General features: G+C 44.9%; 1 protein-coding gene across 1 annotated transcript in view; it reads right to left on the reverse strand.

The window, feature by feature from the left end:
- PSMB2 (proteasome 20S subunit beta 2) overlaps positions 1-21,145 on the reverse strand; it is a 131,408-nt gene that overhangs the window by 11,300 nt on the left and 98,963 nt on the right. Inside the window, exons 4-5 of the mRNA XM_069223818.1 lie at positions 10,199-10,361; positions 4,209-4,258 (exon numbers count right to left, since the gene is read on the reverse strand). Coding sequence (XP_069079919.1) covers positions 4,209-4,258; positions 10,199-10,361 — 213 coding nt within the window. The remainder of the gene's footprint in view (positions 1-4,208; positions 4,259-10,198; positions 10,362-21,145) is intronic.

Consider the following 21,145-nt stretch of genomic DNA (forward strand, 5'->3'; position numbering starts at 1 on the left):
CCCTTCAATTACCTGCCAACCTTTGCTTTCACTTTTCACTCAAACGTAAAAATATCAATGAAACCTTTTTTGAAATACATACATCTACTGAAAATATAGTTCCTGTGCTAATGAAGTTTTTTTTTTTTTTTTTTTTTACATTTTGTGAAATGCTTTGAATAACACTTTTAAGAAATAAAAGGACAAAAAATCCTAATGATGACCATCTACACAGCATGTACATAATCTGACTTGGCTACTACTACCTGATATTTTATAACCCTTCTAAATGGTAGTCACTTCACCAAATTAGGAAGAACGTTTCTTTCCAGGATTTGAACTCGTGATTTAGGTGGGTGCTCAAGAAGAAAGTCTAACAGCACACCTGCCTAATTTAACACTGGTACCCAGAGGTGAGGATGGAAGCCTTAATATCTTTTTTAATGCCCTACCACGTAATCTGTTTACTTCCCTATAATAGTTAAGTGGTAAGAATACCTATGGTGGTAACTTAATTTTCCGGACTATATGCACCAAGATGCACTCATAGAACACTTGTATGGGTCGGACCAATGCTTCTTAGATTGTAGCTATACAAACAAATTCACAATCTTTCTGTACCAACTTCTAAACTGCAAATCCCAAATTGTGTTGTACAAATGGGTTTGCATTTTCTTGTTTCATTTAACAGCACTCTAGATTGCCATAGGCTCCTGCACAAGTAAAAAAGTTTCTTTGGGCCTCAGTGTCAGAGAATTAAACATCTTAAATGATACAGGAGTCATTCAAATGTACGAACGAGCAACAATACAACTCTCATCATGTGCTAATGCCATGGTTTGCCCCGAATATAGCAAATAATCTGTGAAGCTGATTATGTGAATGAAACCCAAAGCATTACAAATAAAAAAGACAACAGATTTTTGGTACTCCCTCCTTCCAGGCAAGTAAAAAGCAGGGTGAAAGAAAGAGATTAGCAGAAAAAAAAGAGAAAGTATGAGTGAGTGACTGTGTTTGAGAGACAGAAACCGATGCACTCGTCTTGGGATTCCTGCGACACTAAGGTGACTTCCCATTAAATTTGTTATGAGGCCAAACATCGAAATAAAATGGGAATTTTCTTTAAGCCTCGATAGGGTGGCCCATATGGGCCACTTGATGCGCAATAAAGTTAGTTCATGAACTGGAGGCATTCATAGTCTGTTCCACAACTGTGGTTAACCAATGCACTTAAGCACCTTGTAAGCATATAGGCTTACTACTTTAATGCGTAGCAACAGACACTGAAAAATTCTGATATACCATGTCCCACTCCACATGATAAATGCCAAATATCACACATACTAGAAACGAAACTACTTGAGGATTGGGGCAGTGGAGGTCAGAATGCCAGATAAACTTCACTCACCTGAACCCCTTACAGCCCATGGCTGCACTCTAGGGACTGGAGTTCTCATCCATGCAGAAGTAGACTGACCTGGAGGGAAAGATACTACCTGCTAGACCAGGCTGGTGCTCCCAGAAAAATGCTAGAAAGGACAAGGCAAAGCTAGAAGTTGTGTCAAAGGAAGTCCCAGTTCCCTTACAGGTCAGCCCCACTAACTACTAGGCTCTATGCTTTGCACTGCTCCTATGTTCTACTGTGCTGTGCAGAGCTTTTTGATCTGGTACACCACCTGTAAGCATACAACCAACTGTTTCTGAGCACAGGCCAGGAGGTGAAGATCAGGCAAGCTCAGACCTTGCTCCATACCAAGTACTTTAGCTGCAATCATATACTTAAAGGCTTTGCAGGGAGCCTTGGTTCATGCATGCCAGCTGAGCGGGGTCACTGGCTTCTCAGGGCAGGTTAACTAAGTAGACTTTGGTCCAGCACACCTACAGTTACTCAGAGGCGTAGCTTAGGCAGTGAAATTTAAGCAATATGAACCATAAATTAACTAAAAATGCAGTGGGCCACAGGGTGAAAGTGTGAGATGACCAAGGTGCGGGAAGAACTGTTCTTATTAGGAGCAGGGTCAGTACGGATTTGCATTAGGTGGGCCTCATGGGCTGATTTAGTTTGGCAAACAGGTACTCTGTTGCAACAGAGTACACTGCCTGCCTAGCTCAAGGTCCAACCGCCCCATTTTGAGTAGGTTGGATCACAAGTTTTACTCTGACGGAGTAACATTTATTCTGCAAGTGTAAAACTTCCGCTGACAGTCTGACGGAGTAGGTGCCATCGGAAGTCCGTCCCATTTAGAGTGGACGGCCTGATGTTTTTTTACCGACAGCCACCACCAGGTAAGGTGGGAAGGGACAGTAAAAAAAAAAAAAAAAAGAAAAAAAAAAAAAAAAAAGAAAACTGTCCCCCCCCACACTATGGGAGAAAAGAGGTGTGTGGATCATGCCTGTTCTTTCCTAAACTTTTCAAAAACCAACTCCCGCTTCGTGAGTTGGTTTTTGAAAAATAAGAAACTTTGGAAAAGTTTGACGGCCAGCAGTCATGTTTGACAGAGCCGACCGTTAAACTTTTCCTACACTTACAGGAACTGCTGTGATGGCAGTTCCGGCCAATGTATAGAAATGTCAGCTGGCAGCAGATATCGCTAAATTTGGCGGGCAGAATAAAGGCAGTAAAGTCCTCTGTCACCCTGACTATCTTTGCTATGTCTGTTAAATCCTATATCAGGCCCACTGTCTAGAGTGACAAAGTGGGCGGAAAACAATAGTTTGGAATGCTCCACCCAAGGGATTTCCAGTGTTTAAGACTATTGGCAAGCATGGGTCCCACCACCCTTTGGGTGTTTGATTGCTGGTAGTATGCCTGGAAACCTAAGGCTGGTGTAAAGTTCCAAGCCTACTACTGCCAATGTTTGCAGATTCTAAAAAGTAGTAAATTCATATACATTCAAGGAATATTTCTAAGGGTGCAGATTTGCTACTTTTTTGGTAAACCGATCACTAAGGGGCATATTTACAAAGAAGTGCAGCACAGCAAGCAAAGTTGCAGCCCTGCATTGCATCACCTGAAAAGAGCACAACTGCGTCATCTCACCAGAGAAACTGCACAGTACTGCTTTCCTATGCACTGGCTACCTTGCACCAATGTAGGCACCCTTGCGCCATGGTGAAAGGTGTCTGCATTATGGTCAGGTTAGTGTTTGTGCAGGAAGGCATAGCTTCTAGCACAAAAACTATCCTTGTAATTTTTTTTTCCCTCTTTGGATGTGTGGTGCAAAATGAGAGAAGTAACGAGGAAAAATAAAGATATTTCACCTTGTTACGCCAACCACAGGCACACCATTTTGACACAAACCCATGTCACAATGTAAATATTGATTTGAGTAAAAAAACATAAGTGGATGCATGGGGATGCCCATACAATAACCGTGCAACACCTACCTGACACAAAGTAACACAAGGCAGCGCCTTGTGCTCCATTACTTTTTCTTGCAAGTCAAAATTTGTGTTGTTTTGTAAATACCAAAAAGGATTTTGAGTTGGGGTTGCTTCAATAAAGTGATGCAACCATGACAGAAAATCTTTCTAAATCTGTGCCTATGTAAATAAAGTAAAATGTGTGTCAAAATCCAGAGGTGGATGCATGTGGCATGCCTATGTGCCACCCATGGAACTCCTACCCGACGTAAAGTAATGCAAGGCAGCACAATGCGCTGCATTGTATTCCTTTTTCTTACAAAGCCACACAAATCCATATTTATGTGCTTTGTAAGTATCGAAATGGATTTTGCCTCGTGGTGTGCCAAAAAAAAGAGATGTAACCCAGACGCAAAATCTGGGTTTAAATTTATTTAAACTGCTGATCCTAAAAACAAAAAACGAGCATGTTAAAATCTCTTTGTGAAATAAAGAGGACAAGATAAAGTGACAGATATAGCAGACCCGAATCTGGGCTCCCAGACTGAACTACCAAGCCAAAAAAGTATTTAGTTGGGTGGGGCTGCCACACCTCAAACACCTCCCCCTTGAAACTACGCCACTACAATTACTACTTTTCCAAAGGCACTACCAACTCAAGCGTGCATTACTAATCCAACAATGCCCTACGCAGACAGAGCAGGTTGCTGGAACAATGTTTGCGGCTATTTCTACTTACCTCAGGATGAGAAGCGCACCCTATCTTAACTTCTCCTGAAGCAGATTATGGTTACACAAGTATAAATCAAATATTACCAATACGCTTTTAACAACATTAGTAAACGTGGACGTTCTCCAAGACCCACCTCCTCCACACATTTCCTGAGCAGTTCAACCGCTTCCTCTCGTGTGAGACCTGCAAAGCAAGAAGTGAAAAGTAAGATTTAAAGGCACCTTCAACATCGACTCCAATCTTGCTTAATTGAAACAACTAAGACGGGAACCCCTCCTCGCCCCCTCCTCGATTTACTGCTAGCGGAAAATGCGTCCCATATGCATCCAAGACGTCTGGGAGCGCGGCCTTCCAGCCTATAACGAGCCATCCAGAATCGATTGGACACAGTAGGCGAAGGCATGACGGAATGTGCGCCGCCCCTCGGCCGCGGACGGGCCTTCGCACTGCGGCCCAGTCAGCTCCAGCCCGGTCTTTATTAAGGCCTCGCAATCGACTCCATCTGCCCCGGGGACGCCTGCAGCCGGTGAATGGCAAGGTGGTGGAGGGCGGGGCGCGCGCGACGGAACGGGGACCCATATGGAGGGGTGGCACGGAGAGATTTGCTTCACACGGGTTCCCCGCGGGGGGCTCGCTTTAATAATGGGAAGGCACGCGCGAGGTGCTGCTCCGTTCTCACACGCTGGCATAAAAGAAACCCCATGAATAGAGACTGCGTACTGTGACAGCACATTGTGCGCATTTCGCGTGGCGCGGGGGAGGGTGAATGGCGAGACACCGCTGATCTCAATGGACACACCACTGTCGAAACAAATAGAAAGGCTCGCTAATCCGTTTTGCAAGCTCAACCTGCTTCAGAGTCTATGCTATTCACGGGAGATGCATGTACCTTTGAGGTGGGCTTGTAGTGCTGAATCATTCCCTATAAGACAGGTGGGTTCGCAGTGACGTACCAATGGTGGCATGGCCCTAACAGAAAGTAAGATCTATGGGCCGCCGTGTCCTGGGCTGATAGAAAATAAAAAATACAGCTACGAGTTTTGCGCGAATAAGCAGCGCAGCTAAGCTCTAAGGGATAACCAACTGCAGGGTATTTGCGAGCTCGTCCAGAGCGGGTGTGATGCCAAGGCGGGTGTAGACTCGGCAATGAGGCCTGACAAGCGTTTACAAGCCCCTCAACAAGGATTAACGAGGAAACAGCGCTCTCTACACCAGGGTGCATTGGAGACACGTGCATAATGAGCCTGATGGATGGATAGGTTAGCAGAAGGGCCTTGCACAAAAGGGTTCGCAGAAGAACTGTGCACAAAACAGCATTCTTAGTAAAAATACCTTTTCAAAGAGAAAAGACTGTGTTAAGTCAAATATTACACATTTCACACCTTTAGACTCGACTGTTTTTAAGGTGTTTTGCTCTTTTTAGGATTTCGCTGAGGAACTTTACTTTAATCCGTGAGTGAAAGCATCCACACAGTTGGAATCAGATCGTCTGTATGAGTTGTACAGTTTATGTCAACATGCTTTACCCTCCAGCCTTTGGAGACGGCTTAGGCTTATCTAGTACCAGGTGCAGGTCACTGAAGCGACACTGGGGCTGCTGACAGTCCAAGCCAATTACACCACTTAGGCTATGAGATGCCCATACACAGAGTAGCAAATCTATTTTGTAATTTTGACTACAAAATCCCAGCGCAGAGCCCATCAGGCACTTCACAAAGAAATCAGGTTGGTCCGTAATTGATAAGACCAACACAATGTTCAGGTCTAAGGAGTTAAGAACAGAGAGCAACTAGGTATTTTTCTCAACCAGTATTAAGAATACTGGGGAAAGCGCTACAAGAAATTACCAAATGTTTTACCTTGAATTTACATTTTAGGATCTAGCATGAGACTGATTGCCACCAGACATACCGAGGCAGATGGGCATTTCCACAATGTTGGATTTCTGCAACTACCATCTCAACGGAAGCTCCCTGTTCAGCAGTGACCACCATGAAACCACAATCTACATAAATACCTGCAAGACCTGGCCACTAACGTGAAATATTGCCAACCACAGTGGTCTGGGAGTGTGTGGGATCAGTGGGAGATTGTACTGGCATATCAAGAAACTGGCGCTCATGAGGCCACACACAGTTGCTTCCTGTCATGGGGCTACTTGATTGATGATACAGTGCATGGTAGCAACATAACTTTCAATGGAAACAAAGCTTTTACAAACAAAATAAATACACATTTTAGACCGTGGCAATATACATTTGCTGTAGAAAAGCATTCTGTAGAAGTGTCTGTCTAGCAGACAACCTGACCTACATCCCCTCAAAGGGTGGCCTCAAAATACAGGCAGACGTCCTTAACTACTTCATTTCATTGACTGTTAAGATAAATTGCTGCACTTCTGTTGCAGGACCATCATCGGAACAACATGCCAATCACCCTTTAATTCTGATCTTATTTTGCCATCTAAGATCAATAACCCTCTGGCTTGACTTAGGAAGGGGCTCAGACAATCTGCATTACAACTCGTTACCATACCCTCTTTCACCCTACCATCGACAGTAAACGGAACATTTATCAGGCATAGACAAGAAGAGAGTGGTATTGAAGTAGTGACTGGCCAGAAGGTTTGCGATTATAGTGGGAATCTGTGAACCACAGTAGCTGACTACATAAACTGAAAAAAGCTGCTTACTTCTAAGCTTGCCGATTCCATTATTTGATTTGGTAGTAAAAAGTCTACATACTACTTAGATGGGTCTCCACCAGGGGTAGAATATTCATCACAGTCATTTGTTTTCTACATCAATTCATTACAAAACTAACAAGTACAGGCAAATCCAATTGGTATGGCTTTAACTTCACAATCTAAGTTCACCTCTACTTTATAGCTGCACTGTGTTTAGTGCAAATGCAAGGCACAGATCTTGTGAATACTGCCCTATGGACATCGTGGTTTGGTGTAGGAAAACTGACCAAAAAAATTGTGCCACCCCAGAAGAGGACTTCCTAGTATACGTTGCTCATTCTGTTTATCTGAAATGTTTCTTTTCCAGAGTTCGTGAAGAAGCAACAATCCTAAAAGTCCCATTTTCTATTACTTTATCATTAGATTATCAGAACAACTAAACTCTTAAAAAGAAGGCCAGAAATTATGCTGCTAGGTACTAGCGGAAGACACCTTGCTGCTTAGAAACAAAGCAGACTAGTCCCAAGTAAACTAAACATAATTATGCCCTTCGTTCTGAAAAACATACTTGACTCACTCACTCCCCATCCAACCAGTTTAGGCTCTTGGGCTTTCATGTGAAGGTTTTGTCATGTCTAGGGTATCCAACCAGGGATCACAGCATAAGCTCAAACCACCTGGTCTCAGCCATGGTTGTGACTATGGGTGGGCAAATTTAATATAATTTGCTATTGCGCAAGTGCACAAAATTGCAAAACAAAAAAACACAAAATTATGTGAAATCCTAAAATCAGCATTTGGTGTTATTTGTTTGGGGAACATGTATTTTGCCCGAGAAAAATAGCAAAAAACACCCCTCCCCCCCAAAAAAAAAACCCACGAGCACAGCAAAAAGCAGCTGCTTGCGTCCTGGTTGTGTGCACTCATTTTTTTCATCAAGTGGCACATTGTGCTATTATGCCACTTTGCGCAATAATTTCATGAATTTTGCACAAGTGTAGCGCACAATTACTGAAATCACTCTGTTGTAACGGAAATTCCACCTGGGCTTTTTTGTGACCTATACCTCAATTCCTGTCAATACCCAGTGGTCCAACACCATGCTCTCACATTCACCGTGCCCCCCTCCGCAGGATATGATGCTCCAAAACCAGCAGCAAATTAATTGTTTGCTAGTTTGAATAATGCTTTCACGCACATCAAATGCTGCCACGTTCAGTTAAACTGTTGAGATCATCTTCCCCCATGAATACCGACATGCCCACGTCACACACTTTACAGCGACTATCCCACAAATTATGACATCCTGTCAAGCTAACGCTCACTGCTCCCAATAACTGATTAACTATGATGAATTGCAAATGATCAAGATAACAAAGCTGAGGATTTGGGAGTACTGTATCATATGGCTGGGTAGCCTTATTATGCAGTGCACTCACAAATACAGTAAGGTACGTTTACTTAACCTTAGGCTCAACCCTGGGTAGCTGTGGCTATGAGAAGTAAGGCTTAGCAAAGGAAAAATGTATAACGCATTCAACAACACTAAACAATTAGATAAGTCACACAACACGAAAGAAACAAGACACACAAAAAAGCTTATTTTTATGAATTTGTAGAGACCTTAATCATTAAAATCCACCTGAGGGTTCTGGAGATAGACTGTTGAAGCAATAAACTTTTAAATTAACCGCAAACAAGCATTGGCCAGCAAAAAGTATGGAAACTTTTGAAAAATTTAAAACAGTTAGTTCAACTGACCTTTAGAGTCTCTCCTTCAGACTGTGGTTGGGAATGAACTTTCCCCCCAAGCCAGGCACACAGAACAAGGCCTAAACTTGCTAGCCCAAAGTGCAGGAGATGCAGTCGCCCTGGCATCACAGCTTCTCTTTGTGCGCTTCCAATGGGTGCAAAGTGGTCTTCTTTTTGTCTTCTTTCCAAGTCCATTGTGTACTGATGGTCAACGTGCCGAGGGTGTCCTAGTTGTTCCAGGAAAATGCCCTGACGGGACCACAAAGTCACTAGCCAATGGGCTACTGTGTCCCCTCCTACCTAGTGACAAAGTTCCTGTGATGTGTGGCATTGGGCTATCCCAGAATGCCACATTCTTGTCCCTTTCAAGATGTCACAACCCTTCCTTGGTCATGAGGATCAAAGTAGACCACCACAGAAGTGTGACTAACTAAGGGCAACATCCCCATGGTAAAAACAGTTTAGGGGGGGAGAGTTTCCCCTCTCTAGCTCTGTCTTCATGCTCTCTACAGGAACAAAAGGAATCCTGGTGAGGGGTGTTGTGCCAGGTGGCCCATCAAAGGTCACCCCCCCCCCCCAATGAAGTTCACTGGTGTGCTAACCCCCCTGAGTGGGAATCCGGGCCAAGGAGGTAACACTGCTGTGGCACTGCCTTTTGTTCCCGAGCCTGGGAGTCGTTCACGCATCTCCTCAGATGGTCAGAAACCTCTCTGGGTGTGTATGTCTTTGTGAAGCAGCTGGACAAGCAGGGGCGCAGCGTGGCAACTTCGCAAAAGTTGCTTACCTTTAAGAGTGACATTCATTTAGACTTGGCCATCAAGTCGCTTTTAATGCCACAATAAATTTGATACCTTATATGAACCACTTTGGTAGTCCCAATCAAGAGTTAGCTGGGTAGGGATGCCACTCGGTAACACTTTATTAGCCAATGGGGCTACCAATCATACCCAGAGCAAAAAGACAATTTGGAAGCATTGCTGCGAAGACACATCATAAAACATGTCTTATTTAACAAATACAGCTCCCTGCTATAGGACTCTATATGCCTTTCTTTAGAGGAGACTTATGTGTAATGTTAAGGGATAGGGTGGTTTTGTCAAACTGGCAGCGAAAACACTGTCCTTCCAATCTGTAGTGGCAGGCTGAGGGGCCATTTTGTATCTTATCACACAAAGGGTGGAAAAAAACAGCCCTGAATAAACACTCTGTCTTACATGCCAGGGGTACCATATACTAGGTATCTATAAGTAAGTCAGGCCTTGCCAATTGGGTGTATGCAATTCGACTTGCAATTTGTATAGGTTAAAACACTGGCGCTGAGGTCTGGGTAGCAGGCCTCAGTGCACTCTTAGTCGAAAACCAGCAGCTAATAGTCCAAATGGGGCAAAAAGCGGGGGAAACCTGTCAAAAGCCGGTTTCCTTACACAAGTCAATCATAACTGTAAGAAACACATTAATTTTACCTTAACCAAGTGAACCTAATGAGAATTATATTTCGTGTAAATGCAACAAGATCTTTAACCAGACCCACACACTCACCCAACTCTTTAAATGGACAACCACAGCAAATGTTTGCAGTACCAAGTGCTGCAATTGGCGAATCACAGTTAATTTACAGCTACATCTAAAGGAAGTGCTCAGTGGGCATTTCAGGGAGTTTGTAAAGCAAGTCTAATGACACTTACCTGGTTTGTAGTATCGGTCCAGAATGCTGAGGGTAAGGAAGGCACCATATCCATGGGCTGCAAAGGGTGCTTGTGCCAGGGCTGCCAAGTAATCCATGTAATAAAGCGAAGGGCCATCATGCTCATCGTACCCTGCCAGCAGCAGATTTACGTGGTAAGGGGTCTGGAAATAAAAGAGAACATCGTCCATGAGTGGTTAAAAAAAGATCATTGCTTTGAGGACAAAATCAATATCTTTACATCTGCAAACAGTAAAATAATACACTATGGTGCTTAAGTGTCAATAAAATAGAACTTTGATTCACCTAACAGCCTCTACACGGGATCCTCTTGCTCTTTCTTTTGCTGTTCTCCGCCAGGTACGTTCTGTTTTACTGGCCTCCTATTCCTCTCTTTTCTGTGGTACTTAAGCAAATTCTACCCTTTTTGCGTTTAGGTGCACTGACCCACTGCTTCAGCACACGTTCCACTATCTTTTTCCAGATTTGTTGCACAGGGCATTGGCGAGTCTCTCCTCCCTTCTTGTGGCTTTGCAGAACTTTTGCAGACTTCCCTCCTATTTTATACTCTACAGTCTACTAATCTAGGATGAGAGAGTTCCAAGTAATGCAGAACAAAAATGCTGAACTTTGAGAAAGTAATGTTCCTCCTCTTCTGTCACAATGTGACTTTCCTCCTGCGCACCATAGCTGCTGTGTTGCTAGCGCATTTGCCGAGGTTGGTGCGTTCCTCATTGATTTACAACGGCAGGGCGCAGTATACCACTTAACAAATGAAGGCAGTTGTGGGTTGCCAGAAAGTCACACAGCTTCCAGAGATTCAGGTATCATCTCATATCTCTGAAGTACAAGCTAAAAATGCACGTAAAGTGTGGGCTTCCCCAAACACCACTACACCACTCGTGCCTAGCCATTTCCGCTTCTGATGTCCAGGATTAACACACTCATCTTTCTACTGGTCTACTCATTGCTTCCACAACCAAACACTAAACCTTTCTACTACCAGGAGTGTTAGCTTTCTTGGTTAGACGCAGGTGAAGGCTAAATGGGAACTTTATTGTTTTTCCTTTTTTCATTTCTAGACTATGCAACCCACCTTGGGTGGTGAACCCCCTCTACCAAACCCTCAGTATTAGAAGAGGTAAATTACTCCTTGTGCAAAGGAATGAAAACCAATTTCTATCCTGTCAACACAATTCGAGAAGTCAACTGAGAGAGCTCTGACCTGCTCCCAAATCATACTGGTATAAACATGCAGGGGAACGGGTTGAGGACAAACATGGTGGTCAATGGGTTCTTTAGATTGAGGAGTAACCCAATGACTGAGTAAGAAAGGTGCCCAGGACGCGCTTCTCCAAGCGTACGTAAAACATCTATAACAATGCCCAAGCCAACTGAAACCTGGTTTCTGTGCTGCTTACCTCTCATCTCACCTAAAAAAACAAGCTACTTATTCTTCAGTAACACCTTTTCTGGAAGAGACTAGCCTCAGATTTGCCACCTTCTGAATTACTAAAGGTATTAGACTGGATCTGGAAACTTTCATAGAAATTCCATTGCGTGCGGACAGGTGGCTTTGTGCAGGCCAGCTCTGCATCAGGCCCATCCTGCCTTGGAGATGACGTCGGGCCACCATATGAAAGCCACTTCCACGAGCTGTCAGTTTCTTTCTGATCTCTGTCCATGCCTACAGACACAAAGCCTTCAAAATCAGTTTATGGCAGTGTGTAGACTTTTGGTTGGAACCTTTTAAGCAAGTTATATGAGCCCATTCCACAGAATAGGAGGAGGGTGGGTCAGTGAAGAACCTGCAGTTAGACAAGTTTCTACCAGAAAAGGCGTTACCGAAGGTAAGTAACCTGGTCAATCTGATAAGAGATTTCTAAATGCAGATTCATCCTCTTGATATCAGATATTCTAGCAGTACCTCCCCAGATGGGGAGTTTGTGGAATGGCTCAGGCCAGAAAATCCTGCAGGACAGAACTGGCAAAATGCCCATCCCACCTGACTTGGCTTTTTCTAGGCAGTACTTTGTGAATGTGTGAAGGGGCGTCCACGTAGTAGCCTAGCAAATGCTCATGACTGGCACACTGTGCACCAGCGCAGTGGTAACAGCCTTTGCTCTCATGGAGTGAACATGCAAGCCTTCTGAGGGCTGCTTTTTGGTTAGCCCATAGCAGATCTTGAAGCACAGATAATCGACCTTGAGATGTTCCTCTTTTGCACGGATTATGCCTTTTTTAGCCTCCGAGAAACAGATGAAAAATTGGTTGTCTTATCACTAATCTCAGATTCGTTCCACACATATGCTTAATGCCTGTTTAGGGTCAAAGCAATGAAGCTGTTCTTCCTCTTTGAATGGGTGAGGCACTGCATAGAAAGCCGACAAACTGATGGAGTGCCCAATGTGGAAAAGTGTTGCTACCTTGGGCAGGAATGCTGCTTTTGTCCAGAGGACTAATTTGTCTGGAAAGAAAGATTTATATGGGGAAGAACCAAAAACAATGCCTAGAATTTGCTCTCTCACCTGGCCGATGTTATGGCAACAAAGAATGCGGTCTTCATGGTAAAATAGAGACAGCAACTGTACATGGGCTCAAAGGGAGTGCACATGCACATCAAGTAGGCGAGTACCAAATTAAGGCTGAACTACGGCATGGCAAATGGAGTCAGTGGGAACATACGGACCAGCCCCTTCAAAAACACATTAGACAGGTGGCTTGAAAAGGGATGTTTGTTTATATAAAAGCTAAGAAGGCCGAAATAGCTGAGAGGTAAACATTAGCTGTTGCCACAGCAAGGCCTTGCTGGACTAAAGACAGACAAATTAAGAGTACATCCGATAACTGTGCATTCAGGGGCTGGATGTGTCGAGAGGACCACCGGGCTACAAACTTCTCCAAGCAACCTACATATTTCGATTTGGTTGATGGATGCCTAGCTGCATCCATTTCAGAGGCAGATCGAAAGCCATCAGCTGTCACCATCCAATCTCCAAGCATAGAGGTACCAATTGTGCAGGTCCCAGTTGAAGACTCAGTCTTGCTGCTGTGACAGGAGGTCCTCCTGAAGGGAAAACAGAATTGGAGGACACATGCTCATTGCCAAAAGTTCAGATACCACACTCTCCTCGCCCAGTCCGGAGCCACTAGGATGTTAGGGGCCTGGTCTCTCTTGATCTTCTTGAGAACAGTGGGCAGGAGAGGGAGGGGAAGAAAAGCTGTACAGGATTCATGGCCTCGAATGCTGGCAGAAGACATCTCCGAGGGAGAAACTCTGTCTTGGGAACTCCACTGGGCAAAAGTTTCAAAACGGCTTTCTCTGCGGGGGCCAAAAGATCGAACTAGGGTTCAACCCATTTAAAAAAAATGACTTGCACCACACCTATGTGCGTAACCGCCATTTGTGATCCACTAGAAAATGCTGGCCGAATCCATCCACTCCGGCATTTAAAGATCCTGGATGATGCTAGGTAAACAGAGAGATATCGAGCGTTCATCCACTTGCAAAGGCGCACAGCCTCCCGGTACAGGACCCACAACCCTACTCCACCCTGTTGCAATACCACATAGCAAGCTGTTGTCTGTGAGGACCTGCACCCATTTACCATTCATCGTCAAAAGGAATGCTTTTCAGTGCAAAGCAGATCGTTTGTAACTCCAACAGGATAATGTGAAGACAAGCTTCCACAGACACCCTCGTCCTTTTATCTCGATCTCTCCCAAATGACGTCTGCAACCCTGCAACAAACCATCTATCATGACAGTTATCTGTGGATGGGAGAGGAGTTTGCCAACAGTACATTTGCGTAGCCACCACTTCAGATCTTCTCCACTCTCCTTCGACACCTTAATGGACTCCAATAGGTTCCCTTGATGCCGAGTCCACAGAAAGCAGATCCCAATTAAGAGCCTGCATGTGCCACCTGGCATGGTCCACAAGCAGGCTGCAGGAGGCCAAGAGGTCCAGAAGCCTCCTTGCCACTCTCACAGAGACTCAAATTGAGGATTGAAACGGCCGGATCATAGCCCATGTGTCCTGGACTCACTGAGGTGGAGGGATGGCTCAGAAGAGCATCATATCCACAATGGCTCCAATGAAATGAGAGCCGTTGTGAAGGAGTCAGGTGTGACTTTGGCACGTTGAGGGCAAACCCAAATTATGTGAACAGGTTGGCTTGTTTGGAGGTGGTTTACGACTGTTTAAGGTAAGCCTTCCTTCAGCAGCTAGTCGTCAAGACATTAAAAGACTGGTATTCCCAAACTGTGTAGATGGGTTGCGATCACCACCATCACCTTTATGAACACCCAAGGTGCACTGGTAAGGCCAGAGGGTTGTATTGTGAACTAAAAGTGCTCCTGACCTACCTGAAACCGCAGGTAACGACAGACTGCAGGACTGAGATGTGAAAACATGCATCCTGCAAGTCAAGTGTTGCCATCCAGTTTCCTGGGTCCAGGGGCTGGCAGAACCTAGGCTAAAGTGAACATTTTGAACTTGTCCTTCAAGAGGAAAACGTTTGGAGGGCAAAGGTTGAGGATGAAGCAGAGGCCCCCATCCTCAGCCTGCACCAGTAAGTAAATGAATAGCAACCAGTCCCAAATTCCAATGAGGGTACCCTCTGTAGTGCTCCCTCGACCAAAAGGTCTTGAAGATCTCCATCCAGTATGGATTAGTGGTACTCTGGGAGGAGTTGTGGAGTGGGTTGGATAGAAAGGGTATGAAAAATCTGTTTTGGAAGAACTGGAGCACATGCTGATCGGACATGATGCCCCTCCAGCTGGGAGGTAAAAGGAGATGCAATCCCTACCAGTTTATTGTGTGCTGCCAAGAACAAACTAAAGCGGTTTGTAGCAGCTGTTGGGGGAGGGCAGGGGCTGGGGTTTGAGTAGCCTGTTGCCTCTGGATGCTTCCAGCCTGATCCCCAGCCTCGACAGGGCTGGGAGACATGTTGGTGCTGAAGCGCATATTGTCTTTATTGGTAACCCCTACAGAAGTCTTGAGAAATGGTGGTGATGTTGGAAAATCGGACGCAGCTAGGTCTAGAGAGCAGGCATTGGCCACAATCTCTTTAAATCTGTCAAGGGCTGAGTCAGCCTTCATCAGAACCGCATAGTCGTGAACCGAATATCCATGTGGGACTGTTGCACGTCAAAATAGAAGCCTGTGAAGCGAAACCAGGCATGGAACCTAAGCACCACCATGGAGCAAACTGCCCTACATAGACATTCTGTAGTTTCCAAACCAGATCTGCCTGAGTATTAGGCTGCATCCTGTTTGTCCAAAATAAGCTGCTCTGAGGTTGGAAACAGATCCACTGGGACAGCTGGCAAGGTGGCAACCATTCTGTCCCATAAAGCATGTGAATACCTGCTCAGGAGGCATGTTGCATTGGTTGAGAGTAGGTCAAGGCTGACCAAGAACATGCATTTTGCAAATTTCTCCATCCGTTTGGATTCTCCGTCAGGTGGAGTGGTGGGATAGAACTGGTATTCAGACAGCTGGTTAAGGTGTGAACCACCAACACCTCTGGAGTGGGATGGTGTAGAAGGATCCCTGGATCCCCAGGAGGAGGCTTAGGCAGTCTCTCAACTTGTCTACTGACTGGTGTAGAAGATCATGGCTTGGTCCAGGTGCCACTAGAATATTTGTCAAGGCCTCTTTAAAAGCTGGTTTGCTAGGTTGAGGACCTCTGGCAGCACCTTGGTCTTAACCTCTTGAGTGGGCAAAGTAAAGTCTAACACTTCAACTGCTCTCTAAATTACTGTTGCAAAGGAGACAGACTCCTCAGTGGCCATAGGATTAGGTGATGACAGTCTGGTTATGTGTCCAGGGTGGCATGGCATGGGTCTCAGAATCTGACAGAACTACTGGCGATATATACACTGACATTGGCATTAGTGTTGATACAAAAGCCAGTGGCTTTAATCGTGCTGTCAAGGGTGGTGCTGGGTGTGCTGACGAAGGTGAAATCCCAGGTAACATCAGAACTGACCTCGGGGAAAGAGGGGGGGCAACCTCTGTGTGATTTTGAGGGGCACAATCTGAGTTGAGGACAGGTCTGCTGACTAACTCGACTACAGGAACCCTCAGACCCGTGGGGCGAGAGGCGCTCCAAAAGGATCCGGTGCAACACCAAAAATCTCAATGGCTACCTTAAGTTGATGCAGCTATTCTGGCCTCAATGTATGTACCCTGAAACCGGGATAGTGCTGGAACCCGCTTCGCGAAGAAGGAGCAACTCCAATGAAACTTTTAGGAGAAAATATCTGTCAGAATTAGACAGGATTTGAGATGCATCAGATCAGGGTTGGCAGGTGCAGAAAGAAAAACATCGACACCAGAGCTTGGAGATGGCACAAATATAGAGGCCTAGAAGTCTGCGTTGGTCTGTAAGGGAAAGTTAAGGGATGTGAGGAGTATGCTTAGACGCGTACCCACTCCCAAACCTTCTGGTATAACCTTTAGATATCATAAGCCCACTGAGGTTTATCTTCGAGATTTTTGAAGAAGTTCAGGTTTGTGGAAACTTGCTTCAACGTGCTAGTTTAAAGTTCATCGTGCTTGCATTTCAAATGAAACATAAACTATTAACTATATAAAGACTCTGAGACATCCTAATGAAGATCAACCTAAAGCAAATGGCACTCACATCCAAGGAAGGAAGACATATCTGTGCTGGATTCTTCTGTGAATGGATAATGTGGGAACCAGGTCAATGGTACTGGGTAACTAACCAAGAGATTTCTTTTGCACTGCTGCCTGAAAACGACAGATTTCATCCTATACAGAACACATCACAGGCTTGTTCCAGACAGTGGCAGATTGGCATAAATGGCACAGGCTTTACTGCACCAAAGTAATCCTGGACATAAATGCGTTCCCTCAGTTCAGCTGCAAGAGGTCAAACTGCAGGAGGTGGCAGATTTGGCTCTCCCCAGAAACACGAGACAGATGTTTTCTACCAAGTTTAAGGGTTCACCTACTTCTGCCTTCCTTCTGGTCTGTGCAGATTTCTCATCTTCTTATGAGGGTGTACTAAATGGCCGTACAGACATTTCTGATTGACAGGCTTCCTGTAGTTCAAGAGATGTTTTGCAAACTTCCTGTTCTCCTTTAGGTTCTGGACCTTTAGCAATATGTCAGAATTCATGTTTAGATATGCGTCAGGCACAGTAATCCAGGGAGGATTTGAGGATTCCACTGGATCCAAGGCTAAACTAAGGGCTTATAAACCCAGTGTGCTCTGTGCCACAGGTCCTTTTGGAACATACCTGGTGATATGAAGAATAGCATTGCTGGTGAATGGCGAGACAGATGGAGCCTGTTTCAGTCCCCTCTCCCCCCACCCCAAAAAACAACAAATTGTTAATTTTCCTCTCAACCAGTTTTCAGAAGGTACAGCGTAATTGGTCATTAACATGTACAGGTCTCTTCTGTTGGTGGCACACTAAATAGTGGATAGTGTCTCAGTAGGAACCCCCTGCTCTGCAACCTCACATGCATGAGTATGAAGAAGCCTACATTTCCTGCTTGGTTTCTGTGGGATGCTAACCTGGATTACTTTGACTAGAGACTGACCAGTTAACTCTATTCTCTCCTGAAAAACATGGAACTTGGCAATGTTGCTTTGTCTAGGGTCTCACTGGTGAGTATCTTAGGATATTCTTAAGTCTGTAGAGGAGTCCTGGAACCTCGCCCTTTAAGAGATACTTTTTAATCCAAGTTAGCATGCAGTGTTGAATCACTGGCAAGTTTTCTCAATTTGCACACTATTTATCCTCCCCCCTGTGTCAATCTTTATGTTTTTCTGCATGAAGGGTTGAAGAATGGGAAAAGCCGAATCATTGATGTTATGGTCCTGGTGACACCTATGTGATCTAGTGTAGCCTTCTGCTGACTATTGCTTGGAGACTTCAAGAAATATTCACAATATTTGCTGCTGTCTTTTCTAAAATCCTATGTTTACGTTCTTAAATTATGGAGGAAACCTACATTAAATCAATTTGAGAGCTACACTAACTGACCCTTCAAGACATTTGTGTATAGTAGCATAGCTCTGGTCAGGAGCAGAGAGGGCAACCCATAGGGAGAAAGTAACCACAAACAGGGTGGGGTAGTTTGGTTTTTTGGTGGGTGGGGGTACTTTGATTACTGGGGGTAGGGGGGTCAGGGTAGTTTGGTTTATGGGGTGGGGTCGGGGTAGTATGGTTTATGGGGGTGGGGGAGATCAGGGTAGTTTGGTTTTTGGGGGGTGGGAGGATAGGGGTAGTTAGTGTTTTTTGGGGGTGGGGGAGCGGGGTAGTTTTGTTTTTAGGGGCAGGTGGGTGAGGTCGGGGAAGGGTTTAGGGCTCAGGGTGGGTGCAAGGTATCTTCTTTTTTAGGGGTGGGGGTCGGGTAGTTTTAGTATTAAGGGTGGGGTACTTCTGGGCCTTAGGAGAGGTGGGGGGGGGGGGGGTTGCATGCTAGAACCATGAATGCTGTTCCCACACATGCCTTTACTAGGCATGCTTTTACAACGAAAAGTTGTTCCAAAGGCATTTGTGGTAAGAAAGTGGTCGTTGTTCCGACCGCATTGTTCAGGCATGCGTGGTACCAGCATTCGTTGTTCCATCATACATTACCCATAGACAGACAAGTACAGAGCTTTTAAGAGCTGGTGACAAGGGTCGTTCAGCAGGGGGGGGGGAAAAAAAAAAAAGGACAATACGATTGTGTGTCGACAAGGTCAACTAGGGACAGGTTAAGAAAGGAGAAATGGAGAGAAAGAACAGAATGCAGAAAAACAGTGAGTGTAAAGAAACTGGAAAGGAGGGAAAGAGAAAATGAAATAGAAAAGTGTGTGAAACAAAACAGGCAGTGACAAGTAACACTGGTCAAAGTAGATCAGTGAGGGGAGCAGGGACAAAGGCTGATCTGAAAGGGAAAGAAAAAGACAGGCCTAGAGACCACAGTTCGACGGTGTGAAAGGACTCGAATTATTGGTTATATTCCCATAACTTTAATTTTTCTTTGACGTCTAGATTCTCTTTATTAGACTTTGCTTAGTTACCCAGTTAACTTAAACATCTGGCTATACTTGTGCTTTCGCGTATAATGGCAGCTAAAAGTCCAGCTCCATGTATCGGCAAAAAGTTGTACGTTGAGACGCCTGTAGAGAACCAGGAGCATCATTTCGTACACGCGCACCATACAAAACCTTGCTTTATGTCGAAAGACGCTTGTGTGGTTTGGGAATGTTATTGAAAACAGCAAGACAGGTTTGTGGCTTAACAACTAGAATTAATACAAACAAATAGTTGTACCAACTGCACCCCAAAGGCTAAGGTGACGGCAAATGCTGCCACGGGCAGGAGTGAACAATCGCTGCTGGTATACCATCCATAGAGCTGGCAGGGGCTGATCCCGGAGCTACATAACACCGGTCATAAAAATCACTCCCGAGCCAGTGCGCGACTCTGAATTACTAACACTGGCATGTGTGAGATGCTTAGGCATAAATAAACGGTGTTAGAGAGATTAATTAAACCAATACATCTGTGCAATTAGTCATGTCTGTATTTCTCCCGGCACACTGTTCCCCAGAACAGCTCCTGCTGAAGCCGCGTTCAGAAGCAGCCAAGAGAGCGGCCATCCCAGCTGCTCGTCTCCAAATCTTGGGGAGGTTGAACAGTACATACTGTACCATCGTTCTGACAACGCTTCACTTTTATAGCTTTCAGAATCCGGCTCGCTCCACTTTGCTCACCACTAGTCTATGTTTGTCATGTCAGCAAATGAAATATACACGGAGTACGGAGTTCTTGGATTTGACGTCCATTTATACTCGAGATCGCAATAAGAAAGCAAGAGTCTGATGTATCAAAGGGTTTGCCCGTTCAGTGCCCGTAGGGGAATGCGTTGATACATCACGGTCCTCCTGTCCCCGAGGAAGAAGGGAAAAGATTGCACCGAAAAAAACTTTCCTGTTCCCGCCGACCTAGGCACAAGTCCAACATAGCATGCATCCTTAGGAACGGCGAAGGTTATTCACATTTCACAGCCGAAGCCTCGAACCAAAACAAAGCACCGGACATCCAGACCTTTGCAGTTCTATGGCCCCAGGTCAGTCTCAGCATTTGAGAACTGAAACTTTTTAACTGCATGTAGCTGTGCACAAAACATTTGTGGTTTATCCAAGACATTAAGAATGGCCAGGGCGGAGAAACTGAGGCAAAGGGTGAGACAGAGAGGAGCAAGAAGAGAGAAACATCGACAGAAAGAAAGAGAAAGATGGGTCGAGTCAGTCAAATAAAGGCAATGGGAGTTAAGGAAAGAGGCAGAGAGGGGATGGGGAAGAGAGTAAGAGGAGAGATGTGTGAAAAGACAAAGGAGAGACCAAAAAAGCCAAGGAGAAAGGAAAGAAAGTAACGTACAGAAAGATAAAGACAGAGAAAGAGCTAAAGACAGACACAGAGAGAGGCAGAGCAGAGAGTACAGAGAATAGTTTAAGATGGGTAGAATCATAGAAAGAGATACTGGGATATATGAGTTTGGCTGGGGAGAAGCATACCAGAGACACCAGAAACAGAGCAGTACAAGAGAAAGAACATAACAGAGTGCAGAGGGCGTGGGGCAAGGGGGGGGAGAGGCACAGGAGTGAGCATGAAAACACATTATCTTCCATGGAGTGCTTGAACAAAAAGAAAAAAGTAGATCCCTAAAAGTGAGCAGTGGAAGGATACAAATCAACCAATCAAAAGAAAAGTCAGGAGTCTATGCATCTATGCACAAAAACAAGAGGAAGGCAATAGTATGCAAGCCAAGGAATTAGGAGAAAATAAGAGCAACAATAAAGCCAACTAATAAGAAGAAATGAGAGGGCAGTAAAGTTACTATGTTCTTGATAAGTACATGTAAGAAAATGACCGCCTTTTGAAGGGAGTACCACCAGATTTTTGCCCTAGC

Source organism: Pleurodeles waltl, chromosome 3_1 (genome assembly GCF_031143425.1).
Source record: "Pleurodeles waltl isolate 20211129_DDA chromosome 3_1, aPleWal1.hap1.20221129, whole genome shotgun sequence".
Taxonomy (NCBI): Eukaryota; Metazoa; Chordata; class Amphibia; order Caudata; family Salamandridae; genus Pleurodeles; species Pleurodeles waltl.